The sequence below is a fragment of the Mesoplodon bidens genome (genome assembly GCF_964165515.1).
Source record: "Mesoplodon bidens genome assembly, chromosome: 1".
Lineage (NCBI taxonomy): Eukaryota > Metazoa > Chordata > Mammalia > Artiodactyla > Ziphiidae > Mesoplodon > Mesoplodon bidens.
Genome location: NC_138176.1, coordinates 36,592,209 through 36,611,442, shown reverse-complemented (window position 1 = coordinate 36,611,442; position 19,234 = coordinate 36,592,209). Strand labels below are relative to the sequence as shown.

Genomic DNA, 19,234 nt, shown 5'->3' with positions numbered 1-19,234 from the left:
ATTAATAAGAGTACCACTACTTTGGGGCTATTCTTTTCAAGTTCACACTCTAGAGCTGTGCTGTCCAATATGCTGGTCACTAGTCACACCCGGCTACTCAAATACAAGTTAACTAAAATTAACTACAATTTAAAATTCAGTTCCTCAGTCACGACAGTCACATTTCAAGTACTCAGTAGCCACATGCAGCTAGTGGCTACATATAGGACAGTACAGATAGAGAACATTTCCACCGTTGCAGAAAGTTCTATTGGACAGCACTGTGCTAGAAGATCAAGACTTTTTTAAGAAGCAATACCAGAACAGATCATCTAAATTAGTGCAGCTCAATAAAGAAGATGTGATATATATATAGATGTATGTATATATATATATATATATATATATATATATATATATGTAATGGAATATTACTCAGCCATAAAAAAGAATGAAATAATGTCATTTGCAGCAAAAAGGATGGACCTAGAGATTATCATACTAAATGAAGTAAGTCAGAAAGAGAAAGACAAATATCATATGATATCACTATGTGGAATCTAAAAAAAATGATACAAATGAACTTATCTATTAAACAGAAATAGACTCATAGACATAGAAAACAAGCTTATGGTTACCAAAGGGGAAAGGGGATGGGAGGGATAAATTAGGAATTTGGGATTAACAGATATACACTATCATATATAAAATAAATAAACAGCAAGGACCTCCTGTACATCAAGGGAACTATATTCAATATCTTGTAAAAACTTATTCTTTTCTAATAGAAAAGAATCTGAAAAAGAATATATATATACATATATATATATAAAAAACTGAATCATTTTGCTGTACACCTGAAACATTGTAAATCAACTTCAATTTAAAAAAAAAAGAAAAAAAAGTGCATCTCATCACTTGAAGCATTTTTGTCATTCCTCTTTGGAAACAGTTTTCAGAGCCCCTTAAAAGCCACATTAAGAAAACATCTTATTTTCCTTTACTCTGAGCTTACTGAGTGCCTTCTCAACAGCACCCTCCAGCTAGTGTGCTACATGTGGGGATTCAAGGTGCAATTAGACATGGCCTTTCCCCTCTCTGCCATGACCTACTGGGGGAACAAATAACTACAATGTAGTGTAATAGGTGCATAAATATGTGTGTACAACACTCTGGGAGCAGAAAGAAAGAAACAATTGATTCTTGTTAGGACATTAAGAAAAGGAGCTCTTTATAAAGAATTCAGGTGAATGTTACACTAGGGGTTTCAGAGTTTTCCTTTGAGACATCACTGAAGTATTGTTAAAGAAAGGTCTGACAAGAAGTTATGTATTTTGAAAAGGGCATTCTGGTAGCAATAGGAGCAGCTAAAACACTGAAGGCAAGACCTGTTGGAAAGCTATGGAAATAATTTGGGTTAGAGATGTTAAGGGATTGACTAGGTTAATGGCCATGGGAATCCACAGAGAAAGAACAGATTCAAGAGAGGTCTGATTCAAAATATAAAGTTTGATCATCATCCACTCTATTCCTCAGTCTTGGCCCTCCATAACATTGAGTAATTTTTAAAAATTCATCCTCAAAAGATAGATTTACCACACCACTGGGGGTATTCTCAAGAATGAGTTGCATAGATACAAGCCGCATAGCACAGGGAGATCAGCTTGGTGCTTTGTGACCGCCTGGAGGGGTGGGATAGGGAGGGTGGGAGGGAGACGCAAAAAAAAAGAATGAGTTGCATAGATACAAAACAGTATTTCAGGATGTTCTGTTTTTATAAAAACAAAGCAAGAAACACTATGTGTGTGTTTAGATAGATAGGTAGACAGACAGAGAGACGGGAGATTTTGTAAAGATACAGACCAAGGTCTTAGTGATTACCTGAAGTTGGGAAGGATCCAGAGTTTATTTTCTTCATTTTCCTAATCTGTATTTTATAACTTTTTCTGTAATGAAAATGTATTGTTCATGTAATAAAGACAAGCTATTTTTTAATAGTAGTTTTTAAAAGCCACAGCAATTAAATCTAAGGAAGAGTTGTAACAATGTTTTTCAACAATGTCAACATGGCTAAAGTTAATTTATCCACGTTTACTACTTTAGAACAACACTCAGTTGAAATGTGAAAAAGATGTTTTCTTTAAAAAAAGAAAGTTCACGGCCCTGAACCAAGATGGCAGAGTAGAAGGACGTGCTCTCACTCCTCTTGCAAGAACACCAGAATCACAACAAACTGCAGAACAGTCATTGACAGGAAGACACTGGAACTCACCAAAAAAGATACCCCACATCCAAAGACAAAGGAGAAGCCACAATGAGACGGTAGGGGGGTGCAATCACGATAAAATCAAATCCCAAAACTGCTGGGTGGGTGACTCACAAATTGGGGAACACTTATACCACAGAAGTCCACCCACTGGACTGAAGGTTCTGAGCCCCACGTCAGGCTTCCCAACCTGGGGGTCCAGGAACGGGAGGAGGAATTCCTAGAGAATCAGACTTTGAAGCCTAGCGGGATTTGATTGCAGGACTCTGACAGGACTGGGGGGAAAAGAGACTCCACTCTTGGAGGGCACAGACAAAGTAGTGTGCGCATTGGGACCCACAGGAAGGAGCAGTGACCCCAAGGGAGACTGAAAGAGACGTACCTGCTAGTGTTGGAGGGTCTCCTGCAGAGGTGGGGGGCAGCGGTGGCTCACCGTGAGGACAAAGACACTGGCAGCAGAAGTTATGGGAAGTACTCCTGGGTGTGAGCCCTCCCAGAGTCCAATATTAGACCCACCAAAGAGCCCGGGCAGCCTCCAGTGTTGGGTTGCCTCAGGTCAAACAACCAACAGGGAGGGAACCTAGCCCCACCCATCAGCAGTCAAGTGGATTAAAGTTTTACTGAGCTCTGCCCACCAGAGCAACACCCAGCTCTACCCACCACCAGTCCCTCCCATCAGGAAGCTTGCACAAGCCTCTTAGATAGCCTCATCCACCAGAGGCAGACAGCAGAAGCAAGAAGAACAACAATTCTGCAGCCTGTGGAACAAAAACCACATTCACAGAAAGATAGACAAGATGAAAAGGCAGGGGGCTATGTATCACATGAAGGAACAAGATAAAACCCCAGAAAAACAACTAAATGAAGTGGAGATAGGCAACCTTCCAGAAAAAGAATTCAGAATAATGATAGTGAAGATGATCCAGGACCTCAGAAAAACAATGGAGGCAAAGATAGAGAAGATGCAAGAAATGTTTAACAAAGACCTAGAAGAATTAAGGAACAAACAGAGATGAACAATACAATAACTGAAATGAAAACTACACTAGAAGGAATCAATAGCAGAATAACTGAGGCAGAAGAATGGATAAGTGACCTGGAAAACAGAATGGTGGAATTCACTGCTGTGGAACAGAATAAAGAAAAAAGAATGAAAAGAAATGAAGACAGCCTAAGAGACCTCTGGGACAACATTAAATGCAAAAACATTCGCATTATAGGGGTCCCAGAAGGCAAAGAGAGAGAGAAAGGACCAGAGAAAATATTTGAAGAGATTATAGTCGATAACTTCCCTAACATGGGAAAGGAAATAACCACCCAAGTCCAGGAAGTGCAGTGAGTCCCATACAGGATAAACCCAAGGAGAAACACGCCCAGACACATAGTAATCAAACTGGCAAAAACTAAAGGCAAAGAAAAATTACGGAAAGCAGCAAGGGAAAAATGACAAAAAACATACAAGGGAACTCCCATAAGGTTAACAGCAGATTTCTCAGCAGAAACTCTACAAGCCAGAAGGGAGTGGCATTAAATACTTAAAGTGATGACAAGGGAGAAACTACAACCAAGATTACTATACCCGGTAAGGATCTCATTCAGATTCGATGGAGAAATCAAAAGCTTTGCAGACAAGCAAAAGCTAAGAGAATTCAGCACCACCAAACCAGCTCTACAACAAATGATAAAGGAACTTCTCTAAGTGGGAAACACAAGAGAAGAAAAGGACTTACAAAAACAGACCCAAAACAATTAAGAAAATGGTCAGAGGAACATACATATCGATAATTGCTTTAAACGTGAATGGATTCAGTGCTCCACCAAAAGACACAGGCTTGCTGAATGGATACCAAAACAAGATCCATATATATGCTGTCTACAAGAGACCCATTTCAGACCTGGGGCATATACAGACTGAAAGTGAGGGGATGGAAAAAGATATTACATGCAAATGGAAATCAAAAGAAAGCTGGAGTAGCAATACTCATATCAGAAAAAATACACTTTAAAATAAAGAACAGGGCCTCCCTGGTGGCGCAGTGGTTGAGAGTCCGCCTGCCGATGCAGGGGATACGGGTTCGTGCCCCGGTCTGGGAGGATCCCATATGCCGCGGAGCGGCTGGGCCCGTGAGCCATGGCCGCTGGGCCTGCGCATCCGGAGCCTGTGCTCCGCAACGGGAGAGGCCACAACAGTGAGAGGCCCGCATACCGCAAAAAAAAAAAAAAAAAAAAAAAAAAAAAAATAAAGAACATAACAAGAGACAAAGAAGGACACTACATAATGATCAAGGGATCAATCCAAGAAGAAGATATAACAATTATAAATATTTATGTACCCAACATAGGAGCACCTCAATACATAAGGCAACTGCTAACAGCTATAAAAGAGGAAATCGACAGTAACACAATAATAGTGGAGGACTTCAACACCTCACTTACACCAATGGACAGATCATCCAAAGTGAAGATAAATAAGGAAACAGAAGCTTTAAATGACACAATAGACCAGATAGGTTTAATTGATATTTATAGGACATTCCATCCCCAAATAGCAGATTACACTTTCCTCTCAAGTGCGCACGGAACATTCTCCAGGATAGATCACATCTTGGGTCAAAAATCAAGCCTCAGTAAATTTAAGAAAATTGAAATCATATCAAGCATCTTTTCTGACCACAAATCTATGAGATTAGAAATGAATTGCAGGGAAAAAAACGTAAAAAACACAAACACATGGAGGCTAAACAATACGTTAATAAATAACCAAGAGATCACTGAAGAAATCAAAGAGGAAGTCAGAAAATACCTAGAGACAAATGACAATGAAAACACGATGATCCAAAACCTATGGGATGCAGCAAAAGCAGTTCTAAGAGGGAAATTTATAGCAAACAAGCCTACCTCAAGAAACAAGAAAAATCTCAAATAAACAATCTAACCTTACAACGAAAGGAACTAGAGAAAGAAGAACAAACAAAACCCAAGTTAGCAGAAGGAAAGCAAACATAAATATCAGAGCAGAAATAAATGAAATAGAAATAAAACAATTGCAAAGGTCAATAAAACTAAAATCTGGTTCTTTGAGAAGATAAACAAAATTGATAAACCATTAGCCAGACTCATCAAGATAAAAGAGGGGGAGGACTCAAATCAATAAAATTAGAAATGAAAAAGGAGAAGTTACAACAGACACTGCAGAAATACAAAGCATCCTAAGAGACTACTACAAGCAACTCTATGCTAATAAAATGGACAACCTGGAAGAAATGGACAAATTCTTAAAAAGGTATAACCTACCAAGACTGAACCAGGAAGAAATAGAAAATATGAACAGTCCAATCACAAGTAATGAAATTGAAACTGTGATTAAAAATCTTCCAACAAACAAAAGCCTGGTATCAGATGGCTTCACAGGTGAATTCTATCAAACATTTAGAGAAGGGCTAACACCCATCCTTCTCAAACTCTTCCAAAAAATTGCAGAGGAAGGAACACTCCCAAACTCGTTCTATGAGGCCATGATCACCCTGATACCAAAACCAGACAAAGATACTACACAAAAAGAAAATTACAGACCAATATCACTGATGAATATAGATGCAAAAATCCTCAACAAAATACTAGCAAACAGAATGCAGCAACACATTGAAAGGATCATACACCATGATCACGTGGGATTTATCCCAGGGATGCAAGGATTCTTCAATATATGCAAATCAATCAATGTGATACATCATACTAACAAACTGAAGAATAGAAACCATATGATCATCTCAATAGATGCAGAAAAGACTTTCAACAAAATTCAACCCCCATTTATGATAAAAACTTTCCAGAAAGTTTCCAGGGCATAGAAGGAACTTACTTCAACATAATAAAGGCCATATAAGACAAACCCACAGAAACACCATTCTCAATGGTGAAAAATTGAAAGCATTTCCTCTAAGATCAGGAACAAGACAAGGATGTCCACTCCCACCACTATTATTCAACGTAGTTTTGGAAGTCCTAGCCACGGCAATCAGAGAAGAAAAAGAAATAAAAGGATTACGAATTGGAAAAGAAGAAGTAAAACTGTCACTGTTTGCAGATGACATGATACTATACATAGAGAATCTTAAAGATGCCACCAGAAAACTACTAGAGCTAATCAATGAATTTGGTAAAGTTGCAGGATACAAAATTAATGCACAGAAGTCTCTTGCATTCCTATATACTAATGATGAAAAATCTTAAAGCGAAATGAAGGAAACACTCCCATTTACCATTGCAACAGAAAGAATACCTAGGAATAAACCTACCTAGGGAGACAAAAGACCTGTATGCAGAAAACTATAAGACACTGATGAAAAAAATTAAAGATGATACAAACAGATGGAGAGATATACCATGTTCTTGGATTGGAAGAATCAACATTGCGAAAATGACTCTACTACCCAAAGCAATCTACAGATTCAATGCAATCCCTATCAAACTACCACTGGCAATTTTCACAGAACTAGAACAGAAAATTTCACAATTTGTATTGAAACACAAAAGACCCCGAATAGTCAAAGCAATCTTGAGAAAGAAAAATGGAGCTAGAGGAATCAGACTCCCTGACTTCAGACTATACTACAAAGTTACAGTAATCAAGACAATATGGTACTGGCACAAAAGCAGAAATATAGATCAATGGAACAAGACAGAAAGCACAGAGATAAACCCATGCACCTATGGTCAACTAATGTATGACAAAAGAGGCAAGGATATACAATGGAGAAAAGACAGTCTCTTCAATAAGTTGTGCTGGGAAAACTGGACAGCTACATGTAAAAGAATAAAATTAGAACACTGCCTAACACCATACACAAAAATAAACTCAAAATGGATTAGAGACCTAAGTGTAAGACCGGACACTATAAAACTCTTAGAGGAAAACACAGACAGAACACTCTTTGACATAAGTCACAGCAAGATCTTTTTTGATCCACCTCCTAGAGTAATGGAAATAAAAACAAAAATAAACAAATGGGACCTAATGAAACTTCAAAGCTTTTGCACAGCAAAGGTAACCATAAACAAGATGAAAAGACAACCCTCAGAATGGGAGAAAATATTTGCAAATGAATCAATGGACAAAGGATTAATCTCCAAAATATATAAACAGCTCATACAGCTCAATATTAAAAAAACAAACAACCCAATCCAAAAATGGGCAGAAGACCTAAATAGACATTTTTCCGAAGAAGACATACAGATGGCCAAGAAGCACATGAAAAGCTGCTCAACATCACTAATTATTAGAGAAATGCACATCAAAAGTACAATTAGGTATCACCTCACACCAGTTAGAATGGGCATCATCAGAAAATCTACAAACAACAAATGGTGGAGAGAGTGTGGAGAAAAGGGAAACCTCTTGCACTGTTGGTGGGAATGTAAATTGATACTACCACTATGGAGAACAGTATGGAGGTTCCTTTAAAAACTAAAAATAGAATTACCATACGACCTAGCAATCCCACTACTGGGCATATACCCAGAGAAACCCATAATTCAAAAAGACACATGCACTCCAATGTTCATTGCAGCACTGTTTACAATAGCCAGGTCATGGAAGCAACCTAAATGCCCAACGACAGACGAAAAGATAAAGAAGATGTGGTACATATCTACAATGGAATATTACTCAGCCATAAAAAGGAATGAAATTGGGTCATTTGTTGAGACATGGATGGATCTAGAGACTGTCATACAGAGTGAAGTAAGTCAGAAAGAGAAAAACAAATATCGTATATCAACGCATATATGTGGAACCTAGAAAAATGGTACAGATGAACTGGTTTGCAGGGCAGAAAATGAGACACAGATGTAGAGGACAAATGTATGGACACCAAGGGGGTAAAGCCGTGGTGGGGTGGGGGTGTGATGAATTGGGCGATTGGGATTGACATGTATACACTGATGTATATAAAATGGATGACTAATAAGAACCTGCTGTATAAAAAAAAGTTCACTAATTCATAGCTTTACCTTATATAATTAAAGTGTAATTTATACCCCACTTTTAACCAACCTGTCAGAACTTACTTTGCTACTGTTCACTGTAGTATCACTGTATATAATTACAGTAGAGTGTTATCTATAATTTATACCTTTCATTACCTTGTAATTTGGTCTTTGCTTTTCTTTCACGGAAAAAAACAGATCTCTAGCTCCCCCACCCTGCCCCCAAACTCCTATACCCCATAGGTATATGAATGAGCTCACGTTTTCCTCCTGGACTTAGGAAGGTGAAATGTTTCTCCTGCCTCACTCCCAGGTTTTCCTGGGCTAACGGGTTTGTACTTAGATGCCATCACTGTTGCACTTTTTGCTGACACTTGGCAGAGCTGAAAGGCATCTTCTGCACACCTCTGTTCAGAATGACCAGAGCTCTCTGTATGTCCTGTACCACAACCCTCTCACTCCTACCTGGGCCTTCAGAAGCATGTTGGTGGCACGTAGGAGTATGTTTCTCAAGCCCACTGGAGCCATCACTCTGCAGCTTTCCAGCAGCCCCTTTCCCACTCTCCAGCCTCCATCCTGGAGCCCAGGAGGATGAAGAAGGGAGGCAGTGGTGCATTGAGAGCAAGGTATTTAACAGGAAGTAAAAGAGAACATCAACGAATTATCATTTTTTTGTATGTAACTCACAGGTGAATTAATCAGTGGACTTGTGTAGAAGTGGATTATCTATTCTGGTGCAGTAGCAGAAATTAAAATTTCCGACTTGCCTTGTTTTGCCAGTATTAAAGCATTTTGTTCTATTGAATGTGACATGTACAAACTTTTATTTAGTCTCACACATGAAAAGAGAAAGCATAAGGCATGTAATTCACGTGGCTTCTCATCCAATCATTTTAGTCACCGATTACTAAATCTAGTTGAAAACAATAGGAAAAAGGATACAGTTGTCCCTCCAACCAAGGGGGATCGTTTCCAGGGCCCCTGTGGGTACCCAAATCCAAGGATGCTCAAGTCCCTTATAAAATGTTATAGTCTTTGCATATAACCTACACGTATGGTCCCACATACTTTATTCATTTATTTTTTAATAAATTTATTTATTTTTGGCAGCATTGGGTCTTCATTGCTGCATGCAGGCTTTCCTCTAGTTGTGGCGAGTGGGGGCTACTCTTCGTTGCAGTGCTTGGGCTTCTCATTGCGGTGGTTTCTCTTGTTATGGAGCACAGGCTCTAGGCGTGTGGGCTTCAGTAGTTGTGGCACATGGGCTTCAGTAGTTTTGGCGCACAGTCTCAGTAGTTGTGGCTCGCAGGCTCTAGAACGCAGGCTCAGTAGTTGTGGTGCCCGGGGTTAGCTGCTCCGCGGCATGTGGGATCTTCCCGGGCCAGGGCTCAAACGCGTGACCCCTGCATTGGCAGGCGGATTCTTAACCACTGTGCCACCAGGGAAGCCCCCCACATACTTTAAATCATCTCTAGATTACTTATAATTCCTAATACAATGTAAATGCTATACAAATAGTTGGTGGCAAATTCAAGTTTTGCTTTATGGAACTTCTGGAATTTTTTTTCTAATATTTTCGATCGGTGGAGGCAGAGCCTGTGGGTGTGGAGGGCTGATCGTGCTATTTTCCCTACTATTTGTTCTATTAACCTAGCTTCGCAGTATAGACTATCTTGAACTGTAAAGTCTTCCGTTTATAAAATAACATTTCAGTTGTTGTATCAAAAGATCTGCATACTGACCTGCTAAAAGTAGGAAATAACTGTACGTTCCTCCCTATAGAATGAGTATTTCAGAGGTCTAAAAAGGAAAGAAAATCCTGAAAAAGAATTCAAGAAAAATAGAAAGGAGAATGCTTCAAAGTAATGTGTCCACATCATTTCCCTCCAAGGCTAATTAGCAATGAAATACTTTTTGCCGACTATATGGCACGTCAAACCTTTTCCTAACTAATATTTAAATAGGTGATGACAGCAACTACAGTAAAACTAGAAAGCCTTTCTACAAATGAACGTCAGAATTTACAATTTAGAAGGTAATCTGGAATACTAATTATTATATTCATTACATGGTTTGCTTCAGATCTGCTTGTTACAAAGTCTGGGTTTGAAAAACATGCAACCTCATTTCACGATGCACTGTAACTAGTACTTAGTTATGCTAATAACTCTGAATTATGTAAAATAATAGATAACCCAAACATCGTCCCAAACATGTTTCAGAGATATTTTTGGTTATTTGGATCTCGGTATCATTGATCTGAAAATTCACTCAATCTCAAGTAAAATAACAAAGCCGCAAACGAAAAATCTGAAGATGTGAATGTCAAGAAATTCCCTATTTTTAATAGGCGATGCAGCGCATTCTTGCTCTCTCCCTTCCCTTAGATCAGCAGGTGTCTCCGCAGCTCCAGCAGACTGAAGAAAAGCAAAAGGAGGGGCGGAAAGGAAAGGAAATGTCTATGTGGCTTCATCGTGGGGGTGGGGATGGAGGCGGGGCTGGGGGTGGTTTAGTATCATGATTAAAAGCTTTCCTCCTCGGTTTTAAAGTTCGTTCCCATATTAATGATGACATTAAGGACTATGCGGCAGAGCTTGGGTCTGTCCATCTGTAACTTATAAAAGGAAGGGATCGGAGGCAGCAAAGGGATGCAGGGAGAGAGCGAGATGTAGGCGCGTGGGGACGGGAAGGGAGAGGCGGATTTGGCAGTCCAAGTGGGGACGAGAGGAACAGGAATGGAAAGTGTGGCCTGGCCGTCCTACCCAGCGGTGCGGAAGGTGGAGCCCACGACGTCTCATTTCCCTTCCCCCCACCCTAGGCTTTTCCTCTGTAGGTGGGGGATCTCTGGGCATCTAGAAAGGGTCGGTCGACTAAAAAAGGATGCGCAGGCTCGAGACCTCTCTCCTGGGGCAAGCGGGCGGGTGGGCGGGCAGGGGTGGCAGGGACAAGCAGCGGCCCCAAGGCGACGGCTTTGCGGGCGCTGGGGAGGAAAAGGCCACCAGCCTAGATCTCGCGGGTGTACGCGCCCCAAGTCAGGGCCGTCCGTGCAGAGGAGGCCCCGTCCCACAGGCGCCACTCAGGCACGCTCTATCCCTGCGCGACCCTTTGCAGGCCTCGCCTTGTCCCCCGCAGTCCCGAGCCTCTAGTCCGAAACCCCTCCTTGCCATCTCGGGCGACAGTTCGCAAACAACATGGCGACGCGGCGGCGGCGGCGCCTCCTCTCCTGGCCCCAGGGGTTAGCGAGGGCGGCCGCGGCCAGCGTCCCGGACGCGCGACCCGCGAGCCCAGTAGGGGGCGGGGCGGGGGCGATTGAGGAGAGCAGCAGGCGGGAGCGGCTGGCGGGTGGAGCGAGCGGGGGCGGGGGCGGGGCGTCCGGGCGCGCGCGCGGAGCGGGTGCGCGGCGGGTGCGCGGGCGCGGGCGCGGGCGGGGGCGGAGCGGCGGCTGAGGTTGGACGCGACGGCGCGGAGCCCTCTCGCGGCCGCGGCGGCAGCAGCGCCAGCCCCAGCAGCAGCCCGGCCGCCGCCGCCGCCGCCGGTGCCGCCGCCGCCTAGCGCTCCCGCTGCTCAGCCTGACATGAGTGAGGTGGATCGGGTGCCCTCGCCCGCCGCGCCGCCGGCGGTGGCGGCGACTGCGCCCGAGGAGAAGAAAGGGAAGGAACCGGAGCGCGAGAAGCTGCCGCCCATCGTGTCGGCTGGCGCCTGTGCGACTGCGGTAGGTGCCGGGCGGGGGCCGCGGGGCGCCCCGACGGCAGGTCGGGACGGGGGGAGAGGGGCGCCTGGGGACCCGCGTATCCTCCGGGGAGCCCCGGACCCGCCCGGGGAGAAGCGCTCAGGCTCCCCTTTCTCGGGCCGAAATCAAAGAGTTGTGCCTCGTGGGCAGCCGTGATCACTTCGCGATCTGCACCTTCCACCCTCGGGAAATGTCGGGGTGACCGGATACTCTGGCTGTTTTCGGTTATTTTCTGGCTTGGGGGGTTCCCACTTTCTCTAAGGAAATGACCAGCATCTTGGAGTCGGCATCATCTGTTGGATAAGGATAAGGTGTCAGGCAGGCGGGAGTGGGTTTTCCGCTGAGCTATCTGCCTGTCTTGGGAGAGCGAATATTTCCCCCTTTTCCTCGCTTTTCTTTCCGTTCCCCCATCAGATTGAACAGGCTCTGCGCCGAGTTTCCACCTAATTGTGACCTTTCCGTTGCTGTCAGCCTCGATGGTGGTTTTATTTTTCATATGATACAGGCGTGTGACGTAAGGTGGGGAAGCTTTTTTAACCTTTTATTTAAACTCAAGTGATCTAAGCTTCACGGGGATGATTTCCCAGATGGATTTTTTTAAGGATTATTTGGAGAGCGCTCTCAGGCTTCAAACTACATATTGCCAGATGATGTAATGGGACAGCCCCCCTTCCCCGTTTCTACTGGTGGTTTTGACTGTTTACTTTGGAGCACACACACAAAATTAACCTCTGATTTTTGAGATTTTTATTTGACATCATATTTAAATACTTCTTGAAACTTTAGTACATTTAAAGCGCATGACTTGTCATGCAGCCGTGCGTGACAAAATAGTAAAAGTTTAGAGACCATGGTACATTTTGTTTATTCCTGCTTGCAATTCATTTCTTAAAACCTCCCTCTTAAATGACTAAGAACTTACTAAAATAGCTCACTCTAAAGTATTATAGGAATAATGTTTTGATTTGGTAGGTTTTTCGAAAATGTGTAAGGACTGTGAACTGGAAATTGTTGGAACAAGCTCTTTACGTTAAATGAGCACAGCAGAGTGTAGACAGTGATAAAATGACACTTTAAAAAATTAGTACAGTTGATTGATAAGTTGGAGTTGTGGGTAGAAATTGCCTTGGGAAATACTTTGAAGGAATTTGTCACCCAACTGCTTGTAGACCCAATTCTTGCTGTTGGTTTCCTGGGCTTTCAGAGCTTATCTGGGAAGTTCTTAACTGGCAAATAGGCAGTGTTTCAACAGTTCATTTCTAAGTTAGTTTAAAACAGTGAATGCATACATGCTTATAGGAACAGTTATGTGAATGGGTTTAGGTCCTCAAGTAAGCACGCTCCCCCAAACTTATTTATTTCTGTGTAATTGAAAAACTGAAGGCTTGAAATAAAAACTTGGAGAAATTGATACAGTGTGGATACAGGTCTACAGACTGTTATCTGAAACCTTGGAGCTTTGAAATTCAGAGTTCTTCTGATTTTAGAAAGGTAATTCAGTACATATATCATGTATAATATCCACAGTGGGGTCCTGGCCAGTTCCCCATAATCAGGCATATGAACAACTCTGCCGTGAAATGTATGTGTTGTTCACACCAAATGAGGTAAGGTCTATCAGTAGCTTCCTGTCAGTTCAGCTCAGCTTGGACTGTCAGAGAGTTCAGATCAGGTACATGTTTTATCACCAAATAAGCTCTTTCAGTTTTAAGAGCTTAGAGGATTTTGGAAGTGTAATAAAGGAATATGGACTTGTACTACTAGACAAACAGAAGAATAGAATTCAATAAGTTTTTTAAGATCTTGAATAAAACCTTGAGAAGACATAGGTTAAATCAGAAGAGGATACGAATGAATAGAAACACTTGAGATTTCTGAAGGCAGTTTCTGGTGCCTTACAAGCAGGGTTGTTAGCATTGTTTTTGTTTTGTTTTGTTTTTTTAAGTGGCATTCAGAATTTAAGCCTCTTAGAAATGACAGAGGTTTATCATTAGCACTGATGTTCTGAGTCACATCAGGAGAGAAAAAGACTTAGGTTTTGCAATAAGAGTTAGGAGAGCAAGGGAGAGATGAGCAACTTATCGATGATGATATGTGGTGTGTATTTGTCAAAGAGCTTTCTAGAGCTGGAATTCTGAGCTATAGCAATGTAAAGCCTTAGTCAAGAAAATCTGTGCTTGGTCCTCCAGAGGGCGAGAAAACCAGGGAGCTGGCACAATGTCCGAATTCATCTGTAGGTGGGGAATGCCTTGGTGTGGGGGGCAGGGAAAGACAGCTTGTGGCCTGCTTAGTTGTTTTCCAGCCTCCATGTGGATCAAATAGAGCTTCTGGAGGTTTGCTTAGGAACCTGATTGCCATCAATAACTTATCTCTTTGAACCATTTTAGTGATTCTTCCTTTTTGCCCCAGGTTAACAGCTCTGTCTATGTAGATTGAGTTTATGACTCAATTACTGTAGCCCTACAGTAATAGCTTTTTCCAAAAATCATTGTATCACATTTCTGTGAGAGTTTGGAAATAGTTTAGAGTGACGGTTCCCTGAAATAAGTAGAAGGTCAGGTTATGATGACCCTAATTAAGCTTAAAGAGTTGGGATTGTATCCCAAAAATTTTTTTAAAGGTGCAGGGCTGGGATTGAGGGTGCAGGAAAGGACAGGCCGAACATGAATGATCCTAAGACTGCCTAAGTGTGCAGGAAGTCCATTCTAGCCAGTAAGTGCCTAATATGGTGGTCTCAAACCTGGCCATCATTGCCCAGGCCCAAATGCAGGCCAGTTAAATCAATTTCTGGGAGTGGGGCTCAGGCATCTTTTTTTTTTTTTAATCCTCAGATGTAGCTAAGATTGAAAATTGATGCTCTGTGTAGTGAATTAAAAGCTCCTTGGAGTCTGTATTTTAAGTACACTGCCCCGAGTCTGCTTAGTTAATGGAGCAGCATTTGAAATGGAGTAGTGAAAGGTATGGATTAAGTGAATGAGGCACAGCAGAAATCAGATGTAGTGGGAATTGAGAGAAATGGCAGTAAAGGTGGTTCTAGTTAGAGATGCTCACAGGTCCAAGATAGAGCCCTCAGAGGGCTGTCAGTGTTTGGGGTTTGGCCTTGCTGCTGTGGAGAGGTGATACAGACCTACAGAGCTAAGGGCAATAAGGAATATGAAGGGCTAACGACGTGAATATTTACTGAAGTTGACAGATTAGAGTGGAGAAGAATATTATAAATTAGTTGCTGCTGTAATACAGAAGTTAGAAAAAATTGGTGAATGGGGAAGAAGAAAAGGGTCAAAGGAGGAGCAGATAATAGTGATAAGTGAGGATGAGTTTTTCTACTTCATCATTTAAATCAGGTGAGAAGAGAAAGGGAGATTCTCCATGGCATAGGGTTCAAGAAAGAGCTAGACTTTACTTAGGTCAGAGAGGTGAAAGGAAACGGAGGAAATCATTTTAGGATGGTAAAGGGAAGTTTGCCCACAATGAAGGTCAGGAGACTTGTCAAGCAGGGGGAAGGTGAGAGCAAAGCTTAAGGTATGTGGAGAGGATTTGGTAGGAAGTCGGTAACAAGAGTGAGAAGTTTGTACATGTTGTGTCAGGAGTGTGTAAATGGGCTTGATGGAACCTCTGGGCCAAAATGTAACTACCAATTATTGAACATCTATTATGTTGTTGAGCTTTGGGTTAGATGCTACAGAAAACACAAAGTTTAAAAAAAAAAAAAAAAAGATTCCTGCCTCAGGGTAGGCAGGGCTGACACATGAATACACAGCATAGCAAAGCAATGTGTAAAAGCCACCATGTGCCATAGAAACAATATGCTCTATAGGAGATCAGAGAAAGGAAATCAGTGTGTACAGAACTGCAAAGAAAGAGCTTAAAGTAAAGGTAATTATTTAGGCTGGCTGGCCATTGAAGGATGATAGGATTTGGATGGGCAAAAGCAAGTGGGAAAAGTAATCCAGTGGGGAAAACAATGTGAACGAGGCTTAAAGGGAAGAATTAGGGAGTAATAAAGTAAGCCCAATGGAAGCATGCTGGCAACTTGTGGGAGGTAAGTGAGATTGCATGGGGGCTGGACCAAATCAGCAGGTGGGGAAGTTGGGACTTTTTTTTTCCTGTTCTTAGCAGGAAACCATTGGACTTTCTTAAATAGAGGAACAACATAATGAAATTAGTGGTAGTAATTAGAGGTAGTTAGACTGGAGGAGGAAGGAGAAAGAGGACAAGGAAGGAGCTCTGCAGTTCATACTGGAGATGATGGGGCATCTGCTAGAGTTGTGGCCATGTGATAAGGTATAAGGGATGGAAGAATCCACATGAAGTGGAATCTAGTGGAACCTAGATAACAGGGATGAAAGAGAAGGAAGATTAATAAAGAAAAAGGATTCTAAAGTTTGCAGATGAGTTCTCTCAGAGAAAAACATTTACGTAAAAAGGCAGTCCAGCCAACAGCATTCCAAATAAACGTGTATGTTTGAACTTCGATAAAACTTGCCCATCTAGGTGTTTGGAACAAACTTATTTTTGGAAAATTTTGTACCCTTTTTAAAAGAGATGAGATGGGAGAGAATGAAGGCTATGGTGGTAAAAGTGTCTTAAGCAATTTAATAAACCACAGATATTATAAAAGTGCATCATTTATGCATACGTGTAATACTTGTAAATAATACAAGTAATTGCCACTATTTACTTCAGTACCTACTCAGGCATTTTCCATGTATCTTTCATCTAGTCAGTTAGTGCAACCAAAGCCAATCATCTAACTGCTGTGACCATGAGGAAGATACTGTTCCCACTTAACAGACAGGAATCTGAGAGTCAGGTTATGTGTAGTATACCTTGCCAGAGGGTAAAATGGCTATTAAGGGGCAGAGCTCGGTTTCAGTTGAGACTTTTCTGACTCAAAAAAATGCCATGCTCTTTGCCTTATTCCATGTACTCTGTATCTGTGGTCAGGGACCATGGGGTTCAAAGAACCTGTACCTATAGCAGTATTTCCTAGTTTAGAAAAAAGGATGTGGTCCAGTGACAAATTTGTTCAAAACTTTGGTACTAGAGATAGAACTGTTATGGGAGAGAAATATGTATTCTAGAATATCTGATAATATCAGTTTTAATTATGGTATGAACGTATCATTAAATTCTATGTAAAATAAAGCAATCTCATTAAAGAAGAGTGATCAGAGAGTCATAAGACACAAAAAGGGAAGGCTGTCGCTACATAAATACATAACCAAGGTGTGTCTAATTTTGAGTGGGTTGTAAAGTCGTCTGCCAACTTATTTTTAATTGCAAAGCCGTATTGTAGTTGCCTACTTATCCTCCCATTCAAAATTAACTCAGGATGTTAGGACATGCATAATTTGACTATATTTACAGTTGAAGAAAAATGGTCATTATAAGTTACAAATCAGGGGCTTCCCTGGTGGCGCAGTGGTTGAGAATATGCCTGCCAATGCAGGAGGCACAGGTTCGAGCCCTGGTCTGAGAAGATCCCACATGCCGCGAAGCCACTAAGCCCGTGCACCACAACTACTGAGCCTGTGCTCTAGAGCCCGCGAGCCGCAACTACTGAGCCCGCGAGCCACAACTACTGAAGCCTGCGCGCCTAGAGCCCGTGCTCCTCAACAAGAGAAGCCACCACAATGAGAAGCCCGTGCACAGCAATGAAGACCCAATGCAGCCAAAAATAAATAAATAAATTTATTTATTTTTTTTAAAACCCATAAGTTATGAACCAGAAAATCTCTAGAAGTGTCCAGTATGGTACTGCCTTGCTATTTGTAGCTCCCTTTCTATAAAATGGGGAAAATAGTAATAGAACTTACCTCACAGGGTAGATAAGAAGACTAAATTAGTTAATACACGTAAAGTATTTAAGAAAGAGCCTTGACAAAGTAAGCATTCACGTAAGCCAGCCAGCCCTTTCCCATCCTGTCCTGTGGCTTCAGTACTTTCCTTTACAAGCTTTCTTTTTTTTTTTTTTTTGGCTGCGACTTGCACGCATCTTGCGGGATCTTGGTTCCCTGACTAGGGGTCGGACCCGGGCCACAGCAGTGAAAGCCCCGAATCCTAACCACTAGGCCACTAGGGAACTGCTTTACAACCTTCTATATCAAGCCTCAAGCTCTACAGATACTACCTTTATCAACCTACCTGACTCCCTCCTCTTCCTGCACCACCCCCCTCCACACACACACACACACACACACACACACACACACACACACACACACACTCGAGCACTCTCTGAATTAAGGGATGTCATGCGCTCTCTGAACTCTTCAGGGCTGGGGTATGGTACATATGAATTTTTCTGAAAGGGAAAAGTAATGGCTTCAGAAAGGGGTACTGCTCACTGTTCCAGTGTAGCAGCTTAGTTTGGCATAGTGTTTGGAAATTAACTTGCTTATATTTACTTGAATTGAGGAAGAGAGAGTAGCAAAAGATCAACAAAAGATGAATGAAGAAGTAGGTGGAGCTGAGAAAGCTCTGGAAAGTTTGGATTTTTCTACTTTTTCTCCTGTGACAAGGATCCCTTCTTGCACTATAAAAATGTTAGACTGCTAAGCCTTATATGAATAACTAGTTGTTCTTAAGTTGATATTTATAACTTGGTGACAGTTTAGTAAGCAGTCAAAAAACATTTTACAGGGAATAATTATAATAAATGTCTGTGCCTTTTAAAACTAGAAATTATTAAAATTTTACTAATTCAGCTTAATTGAAAAGTCATTGTGAAGTTTGAACCTAGTCATTAAAGAAAGCTATGTTTCAAATTAACTTGGTTTTGATCCAGACGTTTTTATTAAAGAACAGTAAATTGGTTGAGAATTGTGACTACCTCAAATCACACATTTTAAAAGTAGTATTTTATCCTATAAGGGTAATCTGTTGATGCAATTTCTTTTTTTCCCATCTTGTCAAATAAGTGAATAAAATCACCCAAGCTACTTTACCTTTCTGATAAGCAAACACTGAAATTTCTGAGCAACAGGACTAACATTTCCTCTGTATTAAGTAGAGTTAGTTTTCAGTTATCTATAAGGTCAATCACATTGTGATTTTTTTTTTGAGTGTTAAAATTTTGTTTCAGAATCCACATCCTTCCTAGTCTCCTTTGAAAGATGTGGTTTATATCACTTAAAGAAAGTAATTTCACTTGGGCCGGTGCTGTTTAGTTGGGGAGGGAGATTCTTCACACCTTGAAAGTAGCCAACTTTTCACATCTTAGTAGAAGGATATAGAGCACTGATTTTATAACCTAGTATCCTAATAAG

The 19,234-nt window shown here is 41.6% G+C and overlaps 1 protein-coding gene across 3 annotated transcripts in view; it reads left to right on the top strand.

Moving 5' to 3' along the window:
• Positions 1-11,727: 11,727 nt before the first annotated feature.
• The window catches only part of HECTD2 (HECT domain E3 ubiquitin protein ligase 2), an 80,860-nt gene continuing 73,353 nt past the window's right edge, over positions 11,728-19,234 (top strand). For all 3 annotated transcript variants that reach the window (XM_081251567.1, XM_081251568.1, XM_081251570.1), the window contains exon 1: positions 11,728-11,945. In XM_081251567.1, coding sequence (XP_081107693.1) covers positions 11,808-11,945 — 138 coding nt within the window. In that variant the 5' untranslated portion in view covers positions 11,728-11,807. The remainder of the gene's footprint in view (positions 11,946-19,234) is intronic.